A 22,777-nucleotide genomic window follows, 5' to 3' on the forward strand; every position below is an offset into this window, starting at 1 on the left:
TACTGTGATTTGTGTTTCCTCAGCAAAGGGAATAAAATTTAAATGTATTTTATTCTTTCTCCTGTCTACTGATTATTGCAAAAGGTAGGAGGACAAGCATAGAATTGTTTAGAATGTTTAGGAAACTGTCCTGTGACAAATTCTTCCTCAAACAGGGCAAAAAGAACAAGGTATCAACCACCAAGCAGACATGGATGGCAACCAACACCTTGTCTAAAGCTGCTTTCCTGCTGACTGTGTTGAGTGAGCGGCTGGAGTACCACAACCTGGCCTTCCGAATAGGAATGTTTGCTCTGGAGCTGCAGAGACCACCTGCCTCTACAAAGGCTCTGGAGGTATGAAACATCTCAAAAAGGCTGCATTCATAAGCAATATTATGCTACTTCAGTGCTTTTACTCATGTGGTTCCCGTTTCAACTCCTGAAGTAACTGGTTATTCTTTTATATGTTTCTTTAAAATTAATTGCAGTGGCACTAAATGGATTTTCTGCACGTCCCATTAGCACGCACTGATCTGCCAGAAAAATGATTAGAAATAGGCGTTACCTTCATTGATAGGAAGCTCAGACCTCTTGTGCCTACAGGCCTTTGTTTTACTTGAAGCTACAGGTTTGAAAATATTTAAATGAATACAAAATATTTTATGAATATATTCTTTCAATTAGAGCAGCTTCTTATCTTAAATATATTTCCAATTTCTTTGGCTAATCTGTGCAAAAGAAAGACATTTGTAAGTGGAGCTGTGTATATTTGCATTGGTGAAATGGTTTCAAACTTATTCCTTAGGGTGAATTGATGAAATTGTTACGTGTTGGAAGATTGTTGCCCTTGCTGATATCTCATTCTTTGGCAAGTGAACATGCGCACTATGCAGGCATATTATTTTGGACACTGCATGGTTACTATGCGGCTTTCTGTTTAGAAGAAAGAAGTGTCCAATTGAGACCTTGTCCATGTGATTTGCAGCTGCAGGGTTGTGCAGTCCCTGGAGGTGTGTGTATTGTTGCTAGGTATCCACCAACTACACTTGTTACACTGATTAGCTGTACTTCTCATGATCTGATTAGAAGATGGTGAAGCTGGCAGTCACCAGCTGCCTCAGATTAAACAATCGCTTTCACATGTTAACAATGGAGAGAATGCAGGAATTGGCACAGAGTAGTGAAATGTAATGGTCTTCATCTTGGTGCCATGTGTGCTGCCACCCCATACCCATTTTTCTGCTAATCAGTCCCTTTGTCTCCAATAGGTGCATTACTTAACATAGCATCCTTTTTTTCCCTGCAATTAAGAGTAATTACCTTTTCCACTGACTTATCCAGTCAAAGGCTTTTCTTACGAAAGCTGATGGTTTTTTTTCTGTATGCAGGTCAAAAGTGATAATCTGAGTAAAAAAAAAAAGGCAAGACTTGTATTAGATTTGAAAATCTGTGTTCAGTGTGGAGAGAATGGTAAAGGTGACTAGGGTGCTATAATTTAATGATCCAATAAAAACTATTGCTGTACTTTCACATATGTATTGGGAAAAATGGTCCATTGCCCACAGGGCCTGTGCTGATGACAGCTTCTTCTGTTTCCTTGTGGATACTACCAGGTGAAGCTGGCATATCAGGAGTCTGAGATTGTAGCCCTCTTGAAGAAGATTCCCTTGGGCACTAATGAGATGAACACTATTCGAGGAAGAGCTGAAGAACTACGAGAGGGGACATTGTGTGATTACCGTCCTGTCTTGCCTCTGATGTTGGCTAGCTTTATATTTGATGTCCTGTGCACTCCAGGTACTGTCTGCATTGGCTCGAGTGTGTGAAGGGCGTGTTCTGAGATGCCAGGTCTTGGGGGGTTTTCAAAGAGAAACTGTCTCCTGTATAGGAACAACCTGCTCTTGATTCTTCACACACTGTTGCTTGCTCTTCCCTCCATGTTACTTTAGAGGTACTTCGTGCCCTAATGGAATTGTCTCTCCTTCTGCTTACATTTGAAAACGACTGGATTCTTACCCCGTTTCAGCACTGTGTGTTTATAAAATAGTTACAAATGACTGACTACTCTTATTCTGGTTATATTCAGAGGAAGCTAATATAAATATAGTGTTTTAAAAAGAACACAACATCCTGGGATTAGAAAACTGACTTGGCAATATACCCGCCTGGTTTAGGAGCCTTCTGAGTTTAGAAAGAGAAAGGAAAAAAAGAAACCCCAAGACAGTGCAGTAGTCTTGAAACTGAGTACAAAGCTAGGAATAGGACCACAGAAAGCTCTCAGAAATGGCTTTTGCCTTTAGGTCCTAGTTTTGAAAGCTGAGCACTAATTCTCTTGTCCCCTTTCAGTGGTTTCTCCTACAGGTTCTAGACCCCCAAGCCGTAATTGGAATAATGAAATGCCTGGAGATGAAGAGCTTGGTTTTGAGGCAGCTGTTGCTGCTCTTGGTAAGAATCTTTTACAAGAAAGCCTTTGTTCATCCACGTTCTGCGTCCTGCCTTATTTTGGATGGTGAGAGTTAGCAGTTCATTCCAGTTTGGTGCATAAATGAAGGTGTTTGCATGGTTTCTCAAAAACAGATAAGAAGGATTCTGTGTACCAGGGTTGAGGTGCCTTTGTAAAGCTGTGAAAATGGAAGGGGGATATGGGACAGGAACTGAATGTTATAGTACTAAAATGAACTTTAGCTTTCTTCTTACTCTTTTGTCACAGAAGATGTATCGCCTGGGTTTTAATGGAGATGGACAGTTTCAGAGAACAAAAGGCAATCATTTCAGAAGAGGTTAGACAATGATAATGAGACGAGTGGAAGTACTCTTGAGCATTATGTTATAATTCAGGATCTTAGCGTGATACTGAATTCTTGCCTCATTTGTCAGCTTCAGCAACAAAGCAGTGGTTATATGTGTTATGTTGACAATACTATATGCCTCTTTTAAAGCAGCATGCAAAAAGGAATAGAATAGATTAAACAAGGCCTATCCTCTTCATCTCTGAAAGGAGGAAGATGAGTTCTTTATGGTGTGGGAATGCTGGCTTGTAGCATCTGCAGAAACTGGAAAAGTTTGTTTCAAGATGGAGTTGTGGACTTGCCCAGACTCTCTTCCCATGGCATATTAGGATCTTGTTGTTCTGACAGTTGTAGCAAGTTTAGTATTCTGGGGACAGACAGCAGCTCCTGTTTATTCGTGACCTGTTTCTGAAGTTAACAGAAAAATAGAAGGGTTAGTGCTTAGGATGTGGTGTAGTCCCATGGGCTCACTTGTCTCTTCGTCCCCTCTTTTCTGGCCTGCAGGCATGAAAACAACTGTAAGTGAAGCAGAACATCCTCTGTTGTGTGAAGGCACCCGAAGGGAGAAAGGGGATCTGGCACTAGCCCTGATGATTACTTACAAGGATGATCAGTCTAAGCTGAAGAAGGTGAATTTCCCTTTGAAAGGGCAGAGGGAGATACCGAGCAGACCGTGTTTGAGTTTTGGTGGATTTGATAGCTTTGCCAGTGAGCATAAGTTGCTTTGTCATGTACTGATGATTTACAAGTTATGTTGTAGTGTTTATATTCTTCCACCAATGTAAAATCTAATTGTGCAGTGTGCATTGCCCTGGATGAGGCACTCTTTCCATGGGTTTCTTAAGGTCCAGTCGGGAAATGGATTCTCACTGATTTTACTGCATTTCTTTACCCTCTAAAACAAGTCCTTTGCCCCAGGAGTTTTCAATGTGCACTGTGTCTGTGGTCTGGGAATTGTTTCTGTTTTGCTGCAGGGATATTGGCTTGCAGAACAGTATACCTAGCAAAGTCTTTGTTTCTTAATCTCTCACCTTTTTGATATACTAATTTAGTCCACCTGTGCCTTAATTTTCCATGCAAGAGAGACAGTAAAGCTCTGCCCCTCACACCCACCCCAAGGGAGGAAAAACTATTGAAAACTGGTGAAGCTTTAGGTAGGAAGATGATGCCTACTTTCTAGAGTATAAAAACTTTCCTTTTTCTCCAACCAAATGGGATTTATTGTCCACCAGGAAGCTGGTTTGGTACTTTATGTTTTAGTGTAATGCTGCTGCTTTTTTAATTTTTTATTTTATTTTATTTTTTTCTCCCTTTTTTTTTTTTTGTTTGTATTTTTTTTTTCTCTCCTTTTCACTTGCTGTTAAAGATTTTAGACAAACTCCTGGACAGAGAGAGTCAAACTCACAAACCACAGACTCTGAGTTCCTTCTACTCATCCAGCAAGCCTGCAGTAGCAAATCAAAAATCTCCTTCCAAACACGCTGCCCAGTCCACTGCAGCAATCCAGCAGCTTCCAGGGACTTCTGTCACTCAGCAAGCTGCTGTAAGCACTGCAGTCCAGAGCAGTCCTGAGAACTTTGTGGAGAAGAGTGCACAGGGTAAGAGGTGCTTTGTAAGGACTGTGCTGAAACCTTTCTTTTATCAGTGCAAAGCTGTAACTACATTTTTTACTCTTTTGGGAAGTAGGCAGAGTGATTTATATTGTCATCTGGCTGCTTGGTGGTTACTAGAATATCAATCTCTTGTTACCTGTTTGACTGGATCCATTTGTTGTGGCATAGAAATTCAAGCTATTTTTTGGGTTTTCCTATCTTGAGTGAGTTGTGTGACCCCTTAAGATACAACTACTGTGAGGTGCACTATTTCAGAAAGTTACACGCTGAGTCAGGTACCTTCATGCAAGATAAATAACTAAGATTTGCTGAAGGGCATTAGAGATAAACATGATTTGTTGTTTGTTTTTTTTTTTTTTTTTTTTTTTTCAAGCTGTTCCTCCTCTTTGGTGGCAAACATCACATACAGCAGCATTTGGTGGAAAGCTGATGCTCTCTTAACTCTTCCCAAAGAGATCAATACTAGCTGGGGATGGCTGCAATAAGGTTAGGGTTGTTGGAGAATTTTTATTCTAAAATTTTTCCATAGTTGCAGCAAATTTGACAAATTTTGAGTTCAGATTAAATTCTTGGCCTAGTGTCAGGTGATATGCTTAATACTGAAAGAAAACTGAGATAATCCTGCTCATAAATACCACTCACTTTATTAAAACCCTGCATCTCTTGATGTTTATATTTTTTAAATGGCCACAACTGATTTTAGAGAGGCAGAAACAAATAATGATGTTTACCTTGCCACTGTCCTGTTTACACAGAGAGCTCTCAGAGGTCTCCCTGTGAGCCAGCTGCGGAGTCCACTGTATTGAAACAAGAGGGAAAGGTCCCCAGTCGTCTGGCCCTCGGAAGCCGAGGTGGATACAATGGGAGATGTTGGGGTTCGCCTGTTAGGCAGAAGAAGAAACACACAGGTAGGAACTGTGTTCACACAGCATCTAGTGCTGTGCTAGGCAGCCTGTTGAAGTTTTGGCAATTCCCTTGTTCTTTCATTCCACTTGTCAGCCTTTCCTGTACTACAGAAGCTGTTGATTGTCTTTGAGATGTTTGGTATGGAGAAATAGGTTTTGCCCCACAGATTTCCTGCTCCCTTCCATGTGGCAAGTTTCTCACACTAGGTGTGTTCTGTGTGATAGTTTAGATATCTGGAGCTGAATGATTGCTGGACTCTAGGAGTGAAGAACTGTACTCCTGGGTCCAGAAACAAGTTCAGAGGAGCTGCTGCCTCTCTACAATTGTCTTGGAATGGTGTAAGTTAGAGGCTGAGGGCTTGAAGAACCTTTGTGTAAATTGTGCAGCATATACCAGTAGAGTTTTCTTCGTGCTCATACAGTCTGTGGAACTTGACGTTGTATGTGTATTTGCTTCTTGTAGTTATACTCTGCCAGAAAACTTGGCAGATGGAGTGAGGGACTGGGATGGTGTGAAGGGGGAAATAAAGATACAGTGTTCTTGGACTCTTCTGCTTTTCAATTTGAGAACTGCAAAATGAGACTGGTATCTGTGGCCAAGCTGACTAATTTGATCTCTCTTAATTTACAAAGTTGAATGCCTGGCAACTGTAAGGCTGACTGTCACTGACATGGCGGATCTTAGTGGGGACTGTAGGTGATGTGTAGGAGTTTACCTACCCACGTTACATTTACCAACCCTGGTGACATTACTGTGTTGGTTTCGGTGTTGTAGGCATGGCTAGTATTGACAGCAGTGCTCCTGAAACCACCTCTGACAGTTCTCCAACACTCAGTCGGCGTCCACTACGTGGAGGGTGGGCAACAACATCCTGGGGCAGAGGACAGGACAGTGACAGCATCAGCAGCTCTTCAAGTGACTCGCTAGGATCTTCCTCTTCCAGTGGCAGTAGGAGAGCCAGCGGGGGAGCCCGTGCAAAGACTGTGGAAGTTGGCAGGTAATGAATAGTACCAATGCACAGAGGCAACCTCTAGGCCTGATCTCAGGGAACTAGCATGTGTGCATCAGGAAGTACTTCCTTGGGAGCGTTTATTTCCTCTGGACCCTAAAGACAGGAACTCTGCACCCCAGCTAGTGAACCTGGAGTACTTGTTGCTGTCTGAAAGGTTCCTCTGTCTTTTCTCTTCTAGGTATAAAGGGAGGCGGCTGGAAAGCCATGCTCCTCATGTCCCAAACCAGCCCTCAGAGGCAGCTGCTCACTTCTACTTTGAATTGGCCAAGACAGTCCTTATCAAAGCAGGTGGAAACAGCAGTACCTCCATCTTCACCCACCCTTCCTCCAGTGGTGGGCACCAGGGACCACACCGCAATCTTCACCTCTGCGCCTTTGAAATTGGGCTGTATGCACTAGGGCTGCACAACTTCGTGTCTCCCAACTGGCTCTCTCGAACTTACTCCTCCCATGTCTCTTGGATCACAGGTTACAGCAAAACTTTATTGGGAAGCTTGCTTTTTGGGCAGGAATGAGGGGAGGGAGGTCAGCTAATGCCCAAAAATGGTGATGCTGATGTGCTATGGTATCCATGTAAGCCGGCTGGCACAGCTGGCCGTACAAGCTGAGCACCAGTGATTTACACAGTTGTGTTTGTTTTGGCCTGGAAAGTTCTTGTGACCTGTTTCTTCTCGTTTGTATTGCAACATCCTTCAGTCCTCAGAGCCGTAGACCACTTCTCACACAGAGACTGGTCTTAACTTCTCCTATGGGGGTCTACTGAAGAAACAGACATTTGTCAAGTTTGAACATGCTCTTTGACTGTATTCAGCATTTCACTTTCCTCCTTCTCTTTGCACCCAGACCTACTACCTGCTTTCTATCCACATGGCTTCTAGAGCCTGAAAAACACACCCTTGAAAATTTGTGTTTTTCCTGACATGATCAAAATAGAGCAACAGTCCAGGCTGTGGTTTATGGGTACTAAAATCAGCTATAGCAAGTTCATCTCACTGCCTCAAATGCATCTTTAACTTAACTTTAATAATGGTACCTTCACTTACTGCTTGCTTTTTAAGGGCTCTTGCCTGTCCTCTGTTTTGGGAGAAAGAGCTTAAATTTGATTTGGAGCCTAAGGGGAGCAACTGGGCTCCGTTGCCGCTCCTGAAGGAAGTGGGGAGCACATCTCCTCTTGAGGGAAAGCTGACTGGAACTGCACTTGGCATACAGCGATATGAGAGTCTTCTATTTTACTCTTAGGGCAGGCCATGGAGATTGGTAGCGCAGCCTTGAACATCTTGGTGGAATGTTGGGATGGACATCTGACTCCACCAGAGGTGGCATCCTTGGCAGACAGAGCTTCACGGGCCAGAGACTCCAACATGGTGCGGGCAGCTGCTGAACTGGCACTCAGCTGCCTTCCCCATGCCCATGCCCTGAACCCAAATGAGATCCAGCGGGCTCTGGTGCAGTGTAAGGAACAGGTGAGTAGCACATGGAAGCTGGCTAGCACAATCTGATTTCCAGTTTCAGGGAAATGCTGTTACTTGTGGAATTGATTTGTCTGCTATCGGACATTCTTAATCTCAGTTCTGTGGATTTCTTATGTTTCATTAATAGCTCTGGTTATTCTGCTGCATAGTTGTGATCTGTCTGCCTCCCCATAGCAGCACTCATTTTCAAGTGCCTTATACTTTTCTCCTATTGTAGTTTTGCCTTCTTGTATTTCTGGTCTTGCGTTCTTCACTTCTGCTTTTCTTTCACTGCCCCCAGGACAATCTGATGCTGGAGAAGGCCTGTATGGCAGTAGAAGAGGCAGCCAAAGGAGGTGGTGTGTACCCAGAAGTCCTCTTCGAAGTAGCTCACCAGTGGTACTGGCTTTACGAACAGACTGTTGGTGGGACCCCAGGCCAGAGAGAAGGTGCCACTGGCTGCAGTGCCAGTGGTGCACGGGCTGCATCTGAAGCAGTGCGTGGGTTGACAGACAGCCGGGTGACTTCTGAGCCTACCACTGTAACAGTGGCAGCCGCAGTAACTGCGGCAGCAACAGTCATGCCAGTGATCTCTGTGGGGTCGACCATGTACCAGCAGCATACAATGGCAGGGCCGGCAATGGCGCATACTCACACGCAGGGTCTCCACCCTTACACCACCCTTCAGACTCACATCCCCTGTAACCCCCAGTATATTGGACACACTATACAGCACATGCCGCGCCCAGCTGTCTTCCCGGTGCCTGGCTCAGCATACCCGCAGGTGAGTTTTGCCTGTGCTTTGTTCATTTATAGTGACTTTGTGCGGCTGCGTCCAGGGAGAGCGTATCTGACTGGGGAGAGCGTGGAGCCTCAGACCTGCTGTGGCTTGAAATCTTGCTTCTGCTCTCACTTGCTGAATTGTGATAGTTACTTTGACTCCTCAGCTCAGCTTTTGCATCATAAGGAGCATTCTGTGGCTACATGTAAAGTCTCAAGAGAATATAAAATATAATACATCAGTAGTTTTAAACTTTTATTGCTCTATATTTTCATAGAAGATACTGGACAGAAAGCTTGTCTTCTTGAGAACTTGTAGACTAAGTGGAGACTGCAGAGGGAAATCAAACAAAGGTTATTTTAACCTCTGCATATTTTTGAAAGTTCCTGGAGTGGTTTTCTACAAACTGAGTGTATTTAAAAGGAGGAGGAGCAAGAAGATATAATGGTCATGTGGTGCAATGTAGTTTCTATGCTGATTCTTCCAGTGCTTCCTCCTCCCTGTCAGATTGCACTCAAATGCTCTGGGATTTGTGTGGGGACATTATGTTTTGAGCTACTTCTAAATGGTCAGATGAAATAGACATGGCTGTTTGTTTATTTTCTATTTTAGGGCGTCCATCCAGCATTCATAGGAGCGCAGTACCCTTATTCAGTAACAACACCATCATTGGCAGCTACAGCAGTGTCATTCCCCGGTGTGCCAGTCCCATCCATGACGCAGATTGCAGTGCATCCGTATCACAGTGAGACAGGACTGTCACTGTCTTCCAACGTAGCGAGTAAGTGTTACAGCCCTGGGCTGTGCGTAGTGTAGGTTTATTTGCTGTGCATCCTAGCTGTACCCCGGTCAAGTCCTGCACCTCATTGACCACAGGTGGGACTAGGGCTTTTGCACTGAAAAGTTCTGACCAAATCTACCCCAATCTGAACATAAGCATGCCTGGGGGTACTGGGACTCATTATAGGCCTGATTCAGCTAGTGGAGCTTTAATTTCTGTATAACTAAATTTCCAGTATGACGGATCGAAATAACCTAAGACTAAAGTGTATTTGGAGCCCTCCTCCTGGCCTTTCTGACTTATTAGAGCTTTATTCCTCCTCTCCTTAGGGGAAGATGAGCACAGATGATCTTGAACAGGCTCTTGTGGTTCCCTTGGGTCAGATGAATAGAGAGTGCAGGAAGCAGGCAGCAGGAAGACTTCTGCTACAGTAGCACTAGTAGATGTGTTTCCTACCCTAAGGGGTTGGTGGCAGCCAGTACCCAAAACGTGGAACTTCCGTAGAGAGGACAGATATTTTGGTAGGATCATGTAAATAGCAATCTGAATGATTGCTCACATGTTGTGTTGGGGCTAGGGTGGTGGTGACGATCCATCAAGTAGTGTGCAGCACTGGAACAGCAGATGTTGACTAAATTGTGGATGTGCTCTTATTGCCATGGGGTTTTGCACCAGTGGGTCATAGTTGACCCAGGCTGTTATTCCCTCACTGGAGAGGCTGTAATGTTTGCCTATTTGTGCATTTGCTTATCAGTGCTTCGCAGCTCACCAGGTGCTGGAAGACTGTTACATGGGAAAACACTTAAGAGCTGTGTTGACCTCCTTTATATGCAGATTATCAGGAGAATCTTTTAAGTTATTTTTATCTTGCATTTTGATGCCAGAAAGCCACCACAATTAGAATACTCCTGAAGACCTCAGAATCTGAAGAGCATTGTTTGCCAACAGCCTTAGTCCTGGGCTGATGCTGTGACTCTTAATTGTGAGAAACCATTTCTATATTCCTCCAAAGAGTTATAAGTCTTCCAGAACTGCCAACTCATCCTAGAGCATTAAAATAATGAAAGGAAAAAACAAATCCACCCTTTCCAGTTGCCATTGTTTATGGCTTGCATAAGCTTCTGTTTTCAGTTCTTAAAATGCTATTTCACTGTTTGTGGAGTACATAGTTATGTGATGACAATTGAGCTCTGGCAACAATTCAACTCATTCTTACGGGTTATTCTTCTTGGCCAGACTTTGTGGGGTGTTTGGCACTGTGCGTCTGCTTGGTTAAGGAGGTCAGACAGATCTTTCCTGGGAGGCACATTGTTCTTAGATATTCAACTATTTGCTAGTAAACGTTTAAAAAAAATGCTGGAGGTAATAAGGGAAGAGGAGAAAATGGAACTTGGAGCATTGCCCAAGCTGGTGTAGTAGCACCACAGAGAAACTGTGAAGCAAGGGTAATAATGTGCACACACCTGATGGTATCTCTGCTCTGGAATTCTCAGGCAAACCTTGCTTTTTCCTCTCTGTGCCTTTCTCAAGAGGGAAAGTTAGATAAACTTGAGTCCCTTGTCAGAGTATAGCTTACTGGCTCAATGTTAACTGTTGCCTGTACAAGTTTAGGTGGTACGATGTAATGGATTTTCCTGTGATTTCCCTTGATTTTGGCCATCCTAGTTAAGTGTCTGAAGATGACAAAGCTTCTCAAGTTTCCTTTGCTGTTTTTATTGTTGGTATGTGCTGCCAGAGTGTGCAATGGCTGTTCTTTCCGAGGATGGATCGGAGGCTAGCATCCAGTAACACTCTTCCTGCATTGTAGCTGGATGGAGTCATAGCTTTTTTTACAGCAGAAGTGGAGGAACTTCACAATGTTGGACTTGATCTTTGAGTGACTTACTACTGTTCCTGCTCAATTATTTTCCTCAGCAGTTTCTCATCAGGTGTAGACATGCACGGGCTTGTTTCCTTGGACAAGAAATCAGAACCAGATATGTCAATAATAGCAAAGATCTTTGACTCAAACACATGTATTTACATGTAAAACACAGCTGATGTACATGTTCATGGTATACTGCAAAAGAGATGGACAACCATGTAACTGACCACCTTCAGGCCCTGTTTGCAAACAAAATAGGGATATTTTTAGCCCATTGTATTTCAGTTGTAAGTCTGTGGGTTTGGGTTGCTGTATTGTGCTGTTTAGGGGAACAGAACATTACATTGGCAGGGGGCGGTCAGGTGAGGGAGTTGATGGCCCAAGTACACCTTCTTTTAGGCTGGTGATGGGTCCTAATGCTGCTGTTTTGCTCTCTTCAGTAGGAAGTGTCCATGCAGGATCAACGTTCCCAGCGATTCAGGGGGCTTCCTTGACAACTCTGTCCTCACAGCCCAACCCACCCCCCAACTCAGGGGGTTTTCCTGCCGAGGATGAGCAGCACAGTCAGCCTGTGAGCCCCCAGGGTCTGCACTACCTCCACTCCGCATACCGAGTTGGTAAGGATGGCCACGTGGGTTTCTATGGACCCCTCAAGAGGGATTCAGGCCAGGGCTGCAGGTTTTCACTGTCGTTTGGCAATTTGCTACTGCACCTGTTGGGGGCGATGGCATCTTAGCTGCATGGGGAAAGCGAGTTCATGGTCACATGTAGAGGCTAGAAATGGAGACAAAGCAAGTGAAGATGGAACAGTTGCTGTTGAAAGCCATCAGAGTAGAAGAGAAAGCTAAATGAGTTAGAGTGGGGAAGAGTCTGGCCTTTCAGCAGGTGTTCGTAAAGCAGTCTGGATAGTGCTCTGGGGATGTGACTGTGCAAGCTGTGACTTTTTGAAAAAGTTGAGTTCAGCTCCTGCTGCTTATGCATGGTGAATGCACGCTTCTAGTTTAATACCACTTGGGTTTTCAGAGGCACAGAGGAATGTGGCCTGTGCCTCTCCAGCTAGGTTGTTGAAGACTGACATGGAGAGAACTTATATTTTGTGGAGAGCAGATATGCAATTAGCATTCCTTTCCCAGTCACGCTGATTAAGAGGAAACAGAGTCTCTGCCAGAACTGCCATTGGTACAAGGATATCAGTCTTGGGATCTGTGACTGAGCTTAGACTGCAGTAAGCTGCTCATACATAGTTGTTGTCTAACCCGGTGGAGGCTTGGGGAGGGAGAAGAAAGCCTCTAAGATAAGCAAAGCCAGGGCAGGGCAGCAAAGGAAGGGAAACAGCAAGAAAATGGAAGGAAGGCTATGTGGAGGTTGCTTGAGTTTTTTTGTTGAAAGCTAGAGCAGAAAGTACTTGTTAGCCAGAAAGGAGTGCCGGTGTCCTTGGAAACATTGCAGTGGTAAACCATGAAAGGCATTTAATAGCTTGAGGAACAGAGAAGGGGAGGGGGAAGAGGGTCTGGAAGATCAAGACATAGTGCCTATTGGTATTTTAAAACTTTTTAAATGGGAGGATTTGTGTGAAGAACTGTAGTGGAATAAGTGAAATGTTTGCAGGTTGGCAATACTGCAGCTTAGTGTTGGCTTGTTGTCTTGCAGCTCAGTAGGCTGACGTGAGTAGCTTCTCTGCTGCAAAATCTGGAGCAAATCCATTGTTTTCAGGACACCTCGTGTAGTGCAGCCTTTGGGGCCGTCTGCTTGACCCTGCTGTAGATGCCAGTGGAATGTCTCTTTGCAGCTCTAGTGAGGTGTGATGGCTGTGCAGATTTCCCAGCCTAGAGCAGCAGATCCAGATGTTCTTGCAGATACTTCCAAGATAGGCCTTTTGTTTCTATCTGGACTCTTTGTGGCTAGGGAATTTTCTGCTGATGAAAGGCAGGCCAATGAGGTTGTGTTGCAGTGAGTGAAGTGCTAGACTGAGTCTTACTGGGCAGAAGTACTGCTTGACTCTGGCTGCCCCTTTCTCACAGGGATGCTGGCTCTGGAGATGCTTGGCCGAAGAGCTCACAACGACCATCCCAACAACTTCTCCCGCAGCCCACCCTACACAGAGGATGTAAAATGGCTCCTTGGGTTAGCTGCGAAGTTAGGTAAGGCTCAGAGCAGTGCTTCAGCAGTAATATACTTGCTGGGATTTGTACCATGGTGGGGAAAAAGCTCTCCAAAGAGTGAAACTTCAGAGATTGGATGAGCCTGATATCTGACAATGTTTCAGAAGATCCCTGCTGCTCTTTCATCCAGGCACTTTTCCTGTTTCTGGATTCTGTAGGCATGCTGTTGAATTTTGAGGCACTGGATGAAGTGCACGGGGTTGGACAGGGCTCAGAGCTTCTCTCTCTTCCATTCTATAACAACAACTTTTTCTTTTCCTTTTCTGCTGTCTTGTAGATATTCCTCTTTCTTATGTATATTTACACCTTCTGTGAAGACCTTTTACGGCGATAGGTGTGCAAACCACCAATTGTTTGGTGTTTTTGTTTTTACTTCCACTTTGCTCTTGGATCTTTTTTGTTGGTTCATTTTTTAATCCTTTAATCAGCTGTAAGAACTTATAAAAAAACACCCAAATAACCTCTACAAACAGCCTGTCTAGTGGCATGGCTTTTCCTGCTGCTGGGGAGCTCCACTGTAGGCAGCAGTGAGGAAGCTTGACTGTCTCTCCAGGCTCCCAAAGGCCTGAGTGCTGCAGCACCTAGGTGCTTCCTAGATAGGGAGGCAAGAAGAAATGGGAGGAGGTGCAGTGTATCCTTGCATCTATAGTTACCTTGCACATCAGTTTTCTTTCATATCCCCTTTAAAGACAGGTGAACTGGATATATCAGTGGCTGAGCTGGTAACCTGGTCTCTACTCAGACCTGATGGATATATCTGAATGATCTCTTGTCCCCATGAGTTTGCTAAACTGTCTCCCCCAAGCCCGCTGGAGGATACATAACACTGAGAAGAAGGTGCTCCAAATCCAGATTCTTGCTGGGAAGTACCTGATTTCTTGTGTTTCTCTTACCTCAACACTGTTGTTCTGACTTCTCCTTCCTGTGCAGGTGTAAACTACGTGCATCAGTTTTGTGTTGGTGCAGCCAAGGGGGTGCTGAGCCCTTTTGTGCTCCAGGAGATCATCATGGAAGCTTTACAGAGGCTCAACCCTGCCCATGTGCACAACCATCTGCGCACCCCAGCCTTCCACCAGCTGGTGCAGAGGTGCCAGCAGGCCTACCTGCAGGTAATGTGTGGTCTGTCTTCCTGCCTATCAAAGCTGCCAGGCCATGGCCTGCCTTGCAGATACTGCTGCTGTGTGTGCGCGCAGAGGGGAAGGGGCCTTGAGTACTGGTAGCTGAACTGGTCTGTTGCGTGATGCCTCCCTCTCCCTCAGCAGGGACTGGAATAGGCATCGCTTGCTTGTGTGGAGGCTGTGTACAAAGGACCTCAGTGTACTGCTTCTTCCAAGGCCTCTCAGCTCCTGTGCACACCACAAAGGATGTGGTGGTTCTGTGTTCCCTGTCCACTTTCTTCCTCTCTCCAAATGCCACCCGTACCTTTTAACTTCTGCACTTTTTCTTTGTGTTTTCAGGCCCCCCTGTCCACCAGCCTGTCTTTTTTTTTTTGTTGTTTTTTGTTTGTTTGTTTGTTTTTCTTTCCTTGTTTGTAGCCTGTCTTTGCCTTATCATGAAGCCCTGGCATGGCTGACTGGTGTGCCAGTGCTGACACTAATACTGGCTTAGTCAGCTACCAGTACAGATGAGATATCTCAGGATTTAATGAAACCAGGACAAGTGTATTTCAGTGAGCCAGCTGGAATGCCAGAGCTGGCTGTTCCTTAAAACAGTGTGAACAGGACACCCAAAATGTACCTGCTTCTCTTGAATAAATGACCAGAAGGGTGATTCTGTAGACCTACTATCCAGGTTGGCTTAGCTGTCCTGTCACCTAGATGGTATTTTGGAGAAATGACAGCTTCTTCACTTAAACTATATTAGGGAAATAGATTTTTGAAAAGCTGGACCTGCAGTTTTGGGGCCTTAATTGAAAAACAGATAGAAGCGACAGTGTTAAGATTAGAGATATTTTGTAGTAATTTAGTGTAAGCCTTACTCTTTCCATACCCCTTAGCAAAGGAGATGCCCAGTGAACGTGCTTGGTCCCCCAACCTGCCGAATGAATGGTGTGAGGGTTAGATGCTGGTGGGTGGTGGGGTACAGCTTTAGTTGGCCTTTTTGCACTGTACTGTGGCCAGATGTGGTGCTCATGAAGGGGAGAACACCTGCTGATGCTGCGTAGTGTATTTTGGTGCTCTGAGGGGACACTCGCCTTGGCTGCGTTAGCATGTAAGATAAAGCACTGCTGTCTTTGGAGCTTCTGTCAGAGCCTGTGAGGCCTGTGGGGTAACAGGATCATGTGACGAATCGCCCTGGGCGCTCTTAAGTCCTCCTCTGAGCATCAGCAGCATGAGGGTGGTGAGCAAATGCCTTAAGGTTCTTTCCCTGTTCCCATCCAGTACATCCATCATCGGCTGATCCATCTCACTCCAGCTGACTACGATGACTTTGTGAATGCCATCCGCAGCGCCAGAAGCGCCTTCTGCCTGACTCCCATGGGCATGATGCAGTTTAATGATATTCTCCAGAACGTGAAGCGCAGCAAGCAGACAAAGGATCTGTGGCAAAGGGTCTCTTTGGAAATGACCACCTTCTCGCCGTGACAGCAGGCAGAGCTCCACGGACACACAACCCTTTGCCCCGCGTAGCTGTAGTTCCATTTACACAATCCTTCCTTCTGGTGTCTTTTTTTATTTTAGTTTTAACTTGTTGGAAACCACTGATCTGATGTATTTATACTATGACATTCCTCTCCAGCACTGTTGCGTGTTGGCGCTCTGCTTTGCTCGCTCTTCGTCCTCCTTCCCCGTGGGCTGCAGGCTTCAGAAGCATCAGGAAATGAGAAGGAAGTTGAGCTGGCTGCCCTGTGGTGTAGTCACAGCTTTTTTCCCTGAGCCCCTGGAGGCTGTCCTGCGAGCAGTTTGCATTGTGATTACGCACGTGTTAGAGGGGTGGGGGATTCTGTCTTAAATATTTATTTTGGCATTTATAAATATGTAAACTTTTTTTTTTGTATAGGCTTCTCTTACTCCACACACCACTCCTGTCAGGAGAGGCTGGGACTGCTGTGCACAGCCAGTGCTCCCTCCATTCCCTTCAGCACCTCCTGCTGAGAGAAGCTGAGACTGGAGTATCAGGGCCAGGGCCACGTCTGCGGTTTTCTGCAGCGGGTGCTGAGGGTAGAGGCTGGAGCTTGGGCAGTCGGAGTCCGTGACTGTGCTGAGCTGCCTGGAGACTGCCAGAAGTGCTTGGGCTCTTTCTCAGGAGTGTCCCTTACTGGGCACTGCTGGCTTATAGGATGTTTTGATCCCAGTCGTTTCAAGTTGTACAATCGTGTTTCTTTTGGCTGGGGTATTGCCCTCCTGTAATCAGTTTCTTATCCCTTGTCTCTTCTCGTTCCTGATTAAACACTTGTTTTCTTAGACTGACTCTCTCTTCTCTCTGCTCTGATGTTGACAGTCTGATGGAGCTGGCCAGCTGTGTGTCATGGGGAGCTCCTGTGAGCCCTGGTAGGTGGCTGTCCTGCCTTGGGGAACAGCAGTGCGGCACAAGACAGGTGGCCAGAGCTTTTACACAAGCTGTGAGCCAGAAGTTCCTTGGTTGGTACTCAGTTGCTTGGTACTGCTCTGAGAATGACGAGCCTCTGCAGAGGCAGAGGTACGTGCTGACTGGGTTGTTGATGGGTGTCAGGGGAGTTGGTGGTAAGCCTAGGATGTTCTGCCTACACTTCTGCCAGCCACCAGGTTGTTTTCTGGTCTTTACACCTGTGATATCGTGTAGTAATGCGGAGCTTGTATTTCCAAAGAATGGTGCAACACAGTAGCTGCTCACCCTTGATGTAATTGTTAAAGCAAGCTAGTGGTCTGCTCCCGTGCGTTTAGTGGGATATTTGGTAGACTATGCAAGATGTCCATTAGGGGCAGTTTAGAAAGCTTTTATTTTTACACAAAGTAAATTTAAAAATCTATTTCCATTTTTGTAAGTGTACAAGCATATAAGTTTCAGGGCTTTTAAAACTGGAAATCGGATGATTGATGGATGTTAAGAATCCGGTTTCTTAGTAGTGATGTATTTTGCCTCTTACTTGCATTTTAGCCAAGGACAATGGGGAGCTTTCAGTTTCTGCCTGTTTGTATTTGTTATTTTCAATGATACTCTTAAAATTAAACAAACTAACTTATAGGCAGAGGGCAAAACAGATGAACAGGCTCCTTTGGCTTGACTTCCTACTGCACAGAGCAGAGCGATTGTGCAGCCGTAACTATTTAAAGATCTCCTTACAGCCCCTTGTATTGCTCCATCAGGTGTCTATTTACATGCTAATTATAAATGCTGATGTTTGTAAGAATACATTAAGTTCTGTGGTTTTTAAACTAAACTCTATGTTGGTGATGAGCTGCCTGTTGTATTTGGATTGAATAGGGAAATGAAATGGCAGAGCCGTATCTGTGATCTATTAGAAGACTACGCTTGGACCCTGAGCAGGCAAGTTTTCAGACTATTGTGATTACAAAACACCAGGAGCACGAGAGCATTGTCACCAGTATCTTTGGTTTGAGAAAATAACAGTGCAACTGCTCACCATGGGGTTAGAATGGACTTTATCTGCAAGTGTACTTGCTTTCATTCTTTGTAGTCCCCATAAAGACCATAAGAGAAAAGAAAACACAATGCCCAATTATCTTTCACTGTGCTCATAATTTTCTCTCTTTGGTTATTTTACTCACTCTTGTCCTCATCTAGATTGCACTGCTTCCATATTGACAGACCCTGTCAGAGTTGTCTTCCAGCAGCTGCAGAGCCCAGACAGAGGAATCTTATCTCAGGCTGACGTTGACTGAGCAAGCAGCTCAGTGGTACGAGGCACAGGTCAGTAGTTTCAGAAGTTTACAATCTTTTCTCTGAAAAAAATTCCTCAGAGTGAGCAGACAGAGATGGAAGCTGTGTGAAGGTGCTGCATGCTTGTTTGTTCAAGTCTGCTGGAACACGCTTTCAGTCCTGGTTGTCTGCATCTGTTCACCTGTTGTTCCTGAGCTGTATCCCATGGAAATGTATCTGAACAAGGACAGGAAGGCTTGGTGAGAAAGGAGATGATGTTTTTCCTTGCCATGTGGATGGGAGGTTCTTGAGGTATTGTTGGAGCCTTTGTAAGAGATAAGATGAGCCTTGGTGGCCCTAGAAGCATTAATCTGCTATTAAGGCAGAAGAATTATTACCCGGTGCAATCTTGTTAATTTGGTCAGTGTTCCAGGAGTGGGGAAAATACTTGGGCTCAGAAATTCTGCAAAGATGTTTCAGCAGAAGACATGTAAAAGAGCAGAGGTCACAGCCACCTTGAATTTCCTTTGACATTGTTAGTTTATGTATTTTTTCACTTCAGATGTTCTCTAGGTCCTTGCCCTTACCAGCAACACATGAGGTAGCTGCAGTGAAGGCCAGCTGCCACAGCAGCTGGATACTTTAGAGCTCTTCCAGTACAGAAAGGGTTTTATATAGCTGGCAAGCTGTTTTCTGTGTTGGCTACCACCTCTTCCCAGACTGGGCAGCAAATGCTGAATTTAGTCAGTATTAATAGCTACAAGTGTTAGTCTGGATAGGGCCTGCCCCCTGCTTGCATGAAGACAGATGATATTCTGTGATGGGAGACCTTGCAATAGGTTATTGTCACGTTTGATGAAGTCTAATTCACTGTCCATTCCTTGAAGGTAAGATGAATGAGGTCTTTAGACTTGTACTTCTTTCTGTGTCTTCCGTTCACAATGACTTGCTTTTGTTTGCCGGATTTGTATCTTCTTGTGATCACAGGATATATACTTTCCCTTTTAGCTGTTAGTGTCTCTGGAAATAACAGCTCACTTCATCGGGGAGTTGAAAAAATCAAATTTGTATGTGTGCAGATGAAACCAGCTGAGAAGCGGCTGATGTCCTTACTGTAAGATACCTGTAGGCTGGTTTTCACTGTCCTGCTGCTAATGATCAAACTGCTTAATAGGCCAGATAAGGGCAGTGTGCGAAGGGCAGCCTTGCACCCAGTTAACCTGCTGTCTGCATGTGAAGTTTCATGGGTGCTTTAGCTAAACAGTCTGGCATGGTGCACAGATGTGAACTTTTGATGCTCTGTCCAAGAATCTGTACATACAGATAGTGGCAGATGGTGCTCCTGTGTTAGGATACTTGGAAGCAACTTCTTAAAGATGGACATTCCCTCTGTATCCCATTTTATATGTGTGTATATAGTGGGAGCCATACATCTGAAAATGGAAGGGACAGGGTCAGAGATGATAAAGGGGAGGTACTAGAATACTATGGAATTAGGGGTTAGATGGGTAAGCGAAAGGGCCTCCTCTGCTTCCATGTAGTGTCTTTACTCCTTGTCTGTATGCAGTTGTATCCTGTATGTGGGACAGCAGCATTTCTAGAACTTAACCCGTTGATCCCTGTGTAGCTTCTGAGTCTGTAGGGGTAAAATCTTGGTGCTAGTGTAGTTGGCAGAAGACATGCCAGGGTTGCATCTGGACTTCTGGATATTTGGCTTATCAGTAGTAATAGTGTAATTTTACTCTTATGGGATGGATAAAATAAAGGTTTTGATCACTGCAAGCCTCACTCCTTGGGATGTATCTTATGCTGCAGGTACCCTTTTTCTGTGTAGATCAGGTGTGCCAGCCTCTGAGAAGGCTGACTCCGCTCCTCCCTCTGTGCACCTGTTCACCTACAACCATCTTTCTTGCCTGTTAAAATTTTCCTTTGGAAGCACTTCCCAGGAATAGGAGTTAGCAGAAGAGTGTTTGCCTTTGGACTTCAGTGTTGTTACAGCCCACAAACAAGCTGAGTTGGAGTTGTCATCTGATGAAGCAATGAGCCTGGCAACAGGTATAACTGGAGTTAGCTGGAAAGTGTGTGTCTAGTTTTGTGTGCTGTCATAAATATTTATCTGGCTATACATTTTCCTTTTCAGAGAACCCATTCAGAAATATCCTCCTGGGGAGTTGTTGTTGAACCTGAACTGGTTTTTAGTTTGTTGTGTGGGCTCGGTTTTTATCGAGCCTAGCAGTGTTAGATTTTGGAGCAGAATACAGGTTTTTACATTCCCAGCTTATTTGGAGCTAGCTTAGCTATTGCTACACAGTGCCAGAGTGCACTGAACAGCCTTGTGAAAATCCAGAGCCAATAGAAATGGAGCAGGCAAAGTCTGTATCCATAAGTTTATCACTGCCTCCTGGTATAAGTCAGCTTTACCATGGCATGAATTGGAAATCGTTTTCTGTAGGAGTTGTGAAAGTAGGTTGTACTTATTCTTACCTAGACATTAAGAGAAGGAAAAGATATTAAATAAATTTTCTAGGATGCAGCTGAGGGGAGGAGTGTGCTGAAATAGAAAACTCTGCTCACAATCTGCTACTGAAGACATCTTGGCATTTGTTGATGACCATGACTGCTGTATGACTTTGCTTTTAAGCCCTAGTGATAGAGTGAATGGCTGTCAACTACAGTTTTTTTTAGAATATTTTGTTTTCTCTTTCTGTGTCCAAACTTAAGTGCCATATGAAATGATTATGGTAAAGAAGGGACCTTTGCAAAATAGCACTTTTTTTTTAACTACCTCCCCTCTCACTACCCTCCTGCCCCCAGCATAAATCAAATGTGGATTTTGAACTTCTTTCTGCTTCCATTTTAAGGGTACTCACACTTGAGGCAGGGCAGTGAAGCACCTGCCCAAGAATGGCATTAACCTGTGAAAGCTGAAGTGCAGGTTGGGGCTATGCTGTGTGAGGGTTTCCATTTAAGCCTGTGACTAGTTAATGGTTTTTCTCTGGGTAACATCCAAATGCAGGGTTTGTGTGCTGCCAGAAGGTGACTTCACTGCTGTAGTGTGTTTCTTGTTGGTATAAAGGCAGTGAAGTGACTGTGCTCTGTAAGAAAGTGACTTTTCTTTTTTTTTTGTTAGCGTTGCCTGCTTACAGTTACAGCATTCATAACTACTTAATAGCGTACAGGCTGCACTGCACAATTACTTTATTGCCACGAAGGGGATGTGAGCTATAAGCAGGGGAAAACGCTGGCACTGCATTAGCAGTCTATTGTATATAGCATGTGTACATAGATGGCGTGCGCTGTGAACAGGGTCTGGGGCCCCACAGTGCCCCGCTGTGTCCTGCTTTGCTTTGGCTCAGTTAAGTCAGCCAGGAGAGCCGCTCTGTCAGGAAGCATGGGGGCTTAAAGGGCAGGCTTTGGGCAGGGCCTTAGTGGCAATACAGTGTGTAAGTCCTGTCTTGCACCTTTTCCAATGACTTGGCTTTGGGGAGTTCTGAGACCAGCCTGATACATGCTCCTGTGTTACAATGAGTGAACTACATGCGAGCTGGCTTTGAGACTGCAGGGGCAGTGGTACCATTACAGACATGCTTGTTTACAAGCATTTTGGAGAGAGTGGAGAAGTCAATAAGCCAATGTAGATGAGAATGAGGAGGAAAAAAAAGAGTCTTTGAGGAAAACCACTTTTAAAAGCCAAAAGTAGCTTGATTACTAAATTACTTCTACATAGTTTTCAAGTAGTGGAGGTGAGAGTGTTGGGAATATTTTTTTTTTTTTTTTTAGCAAAACCAGTTTGCAAAGTGTTTCTCAGAGGCAAGCATGCATTCCTAATCTTAGCAATGTTCAGTGTTTGCTGCTACTTTTTTTTTTTTTTTTTTTTTAAAAACAACAAACCCTTTGCTACAAGCCTTTACAAAAAGCCTTTACTGTAGGAAAAGCCTGTAAGTGGAGAGTGGGTACTAGTGCTCACTCCATGTCCTGCTGCATGACGGGCTGTTATTCCTGACTTGAGGCAGCCTCTGTGTGTGTTAGCTGCCCCTGTCTTGGTGCCTTGCTCACAGCTGCACTGTCAGCCAGGAGACACTCAGGATTCAGCAACGGGCATGAACAGATGTTTCTGATTCATTTGGCACGGTCAGTCCTGTTTGTCATTGCATTTCTTGCCATGTACCATTGATACAGCAAAATGACCAGCAAGGAATCAAAGGCTTGCCTTACCAACTGTGAGGGCTGAAAAACGACAGGATGAATTTGATCAAATTGCCTGTTAGCTTCGTACAGCTAGTCTCTTGTGTGTCATTCTGACGTGCAGGAGCTGCAGGCTTCTGCCAGGAATATATGCCTTTGCTGTGCTGTCATCAATTGAAAATTGCAGTTTTCAGCAATTAGATTTTTATATAGTGTTGATACATGCTGCCACCTACAGAGAAATTTTCCCTGTTCCCTTAAAAGGTTGTTACCCTATAGCTGAGACTTGTACCAGTATTTCCTATACCCAGGAGAAAGAGGTAGCAGCCTACTTCTAAGTATCTTCCTGATGGAATGCCAGAGGTTGTGTGTGCGCAGAAGTTCCAGCTTTATATGCTGAGCTTTCTCTGCTGAGGTAGGTAGGTATACATACTCTGATGGCTTTCTTAAAA

At 44.7% G+C, this 22,777-nt stretch overlaps 1 protein-coding gene across 2 annotated transcripts in view; it reads left to right on the plus strand.

Moving 5' to 3' along the window:
- ZSWIM8 (zinc finger SWIM-type containing 8) overlaps positions 1–22,011 on the plus strand; it is a 67,086-nt gene extending 45,075 nt beyond the window's left edge. Inside the window, exons 12-27 of one of the 2 annotated variants that reach the window (XM_086752247.1) lie at positions 156–335; positions 1,595–1,778; positions 2,328–2,426; positions 3,275–3,399; positions 4,137–4,368; positions 5,139–5,291; positions 6,064–6,286; positions 6,480–6,769; positions 7,541–7,764; positions 8,054–8,536; positions 9,146–9,314; positions 11,619–11,795; positions 13,200–13,319; positions 14,271–14,449; positions 15,722–16,979; positions 18,066–22,011. In XM_086752247.1, coding sequence (XP_086608373.1) covers positions 156–335; positions 1,595–1,778; positions 2,328–2,426; positions 3,275–3,399; positions 4,137–4,368; positions 5,139–5,291; positions 6,064–6,286; positions 6,480–6,769; positions 7,541–7,764; positions 8,054–8,536; positions 9,146–9,314; positions 11,619–11,795; positions 13,200–13,319; positions 14,271–14,449; positions 15,722–15,925 — 3,042 coding nt within the window. In that variant the 3' untranslated portion in view covers positions 15,926–16,979; positions 18,066–22,011. Of the gene's footprint in view, positions 1–155; positions 336–1,594; positions 1,779–2,327; positions 2,427–3,274; positions 3,400–4,136; positions 4,369–5,138; positions 5,292–6,063; positions 6,287–6,479; positions 6,770–7,540; positions 7,765–8,053; positions 8,537–9,145; positions 9,315–11,618; positions 11,796–13,199; positions 13,320–14,029; positions 14,178–14,270; positions 14,450–15,721; positions 16,980–18,065 lie in introns of those variants that run through there. The other variant, XM_086752248.1, reaches the window with a different exon arrangement.
- Positions 22,012–22,777: the final 766 nt, after the last annotated feature.

This window comes from Chlamydotis macqueenii, chromosome 7 (genome assembly GCF_036417535.1).
Source record: "Chlamydotis macqueenii isolate bChlMac1 chromosome 7, bChlMac1.mat, whole genome shotgun sequence".
Taxonomy (NCBI): Eukaryota; Metazoa; Chordata; class Aves; order Otidiformes; family Otididae; genus Chlamydotis; species Chlamydotis macqueenii.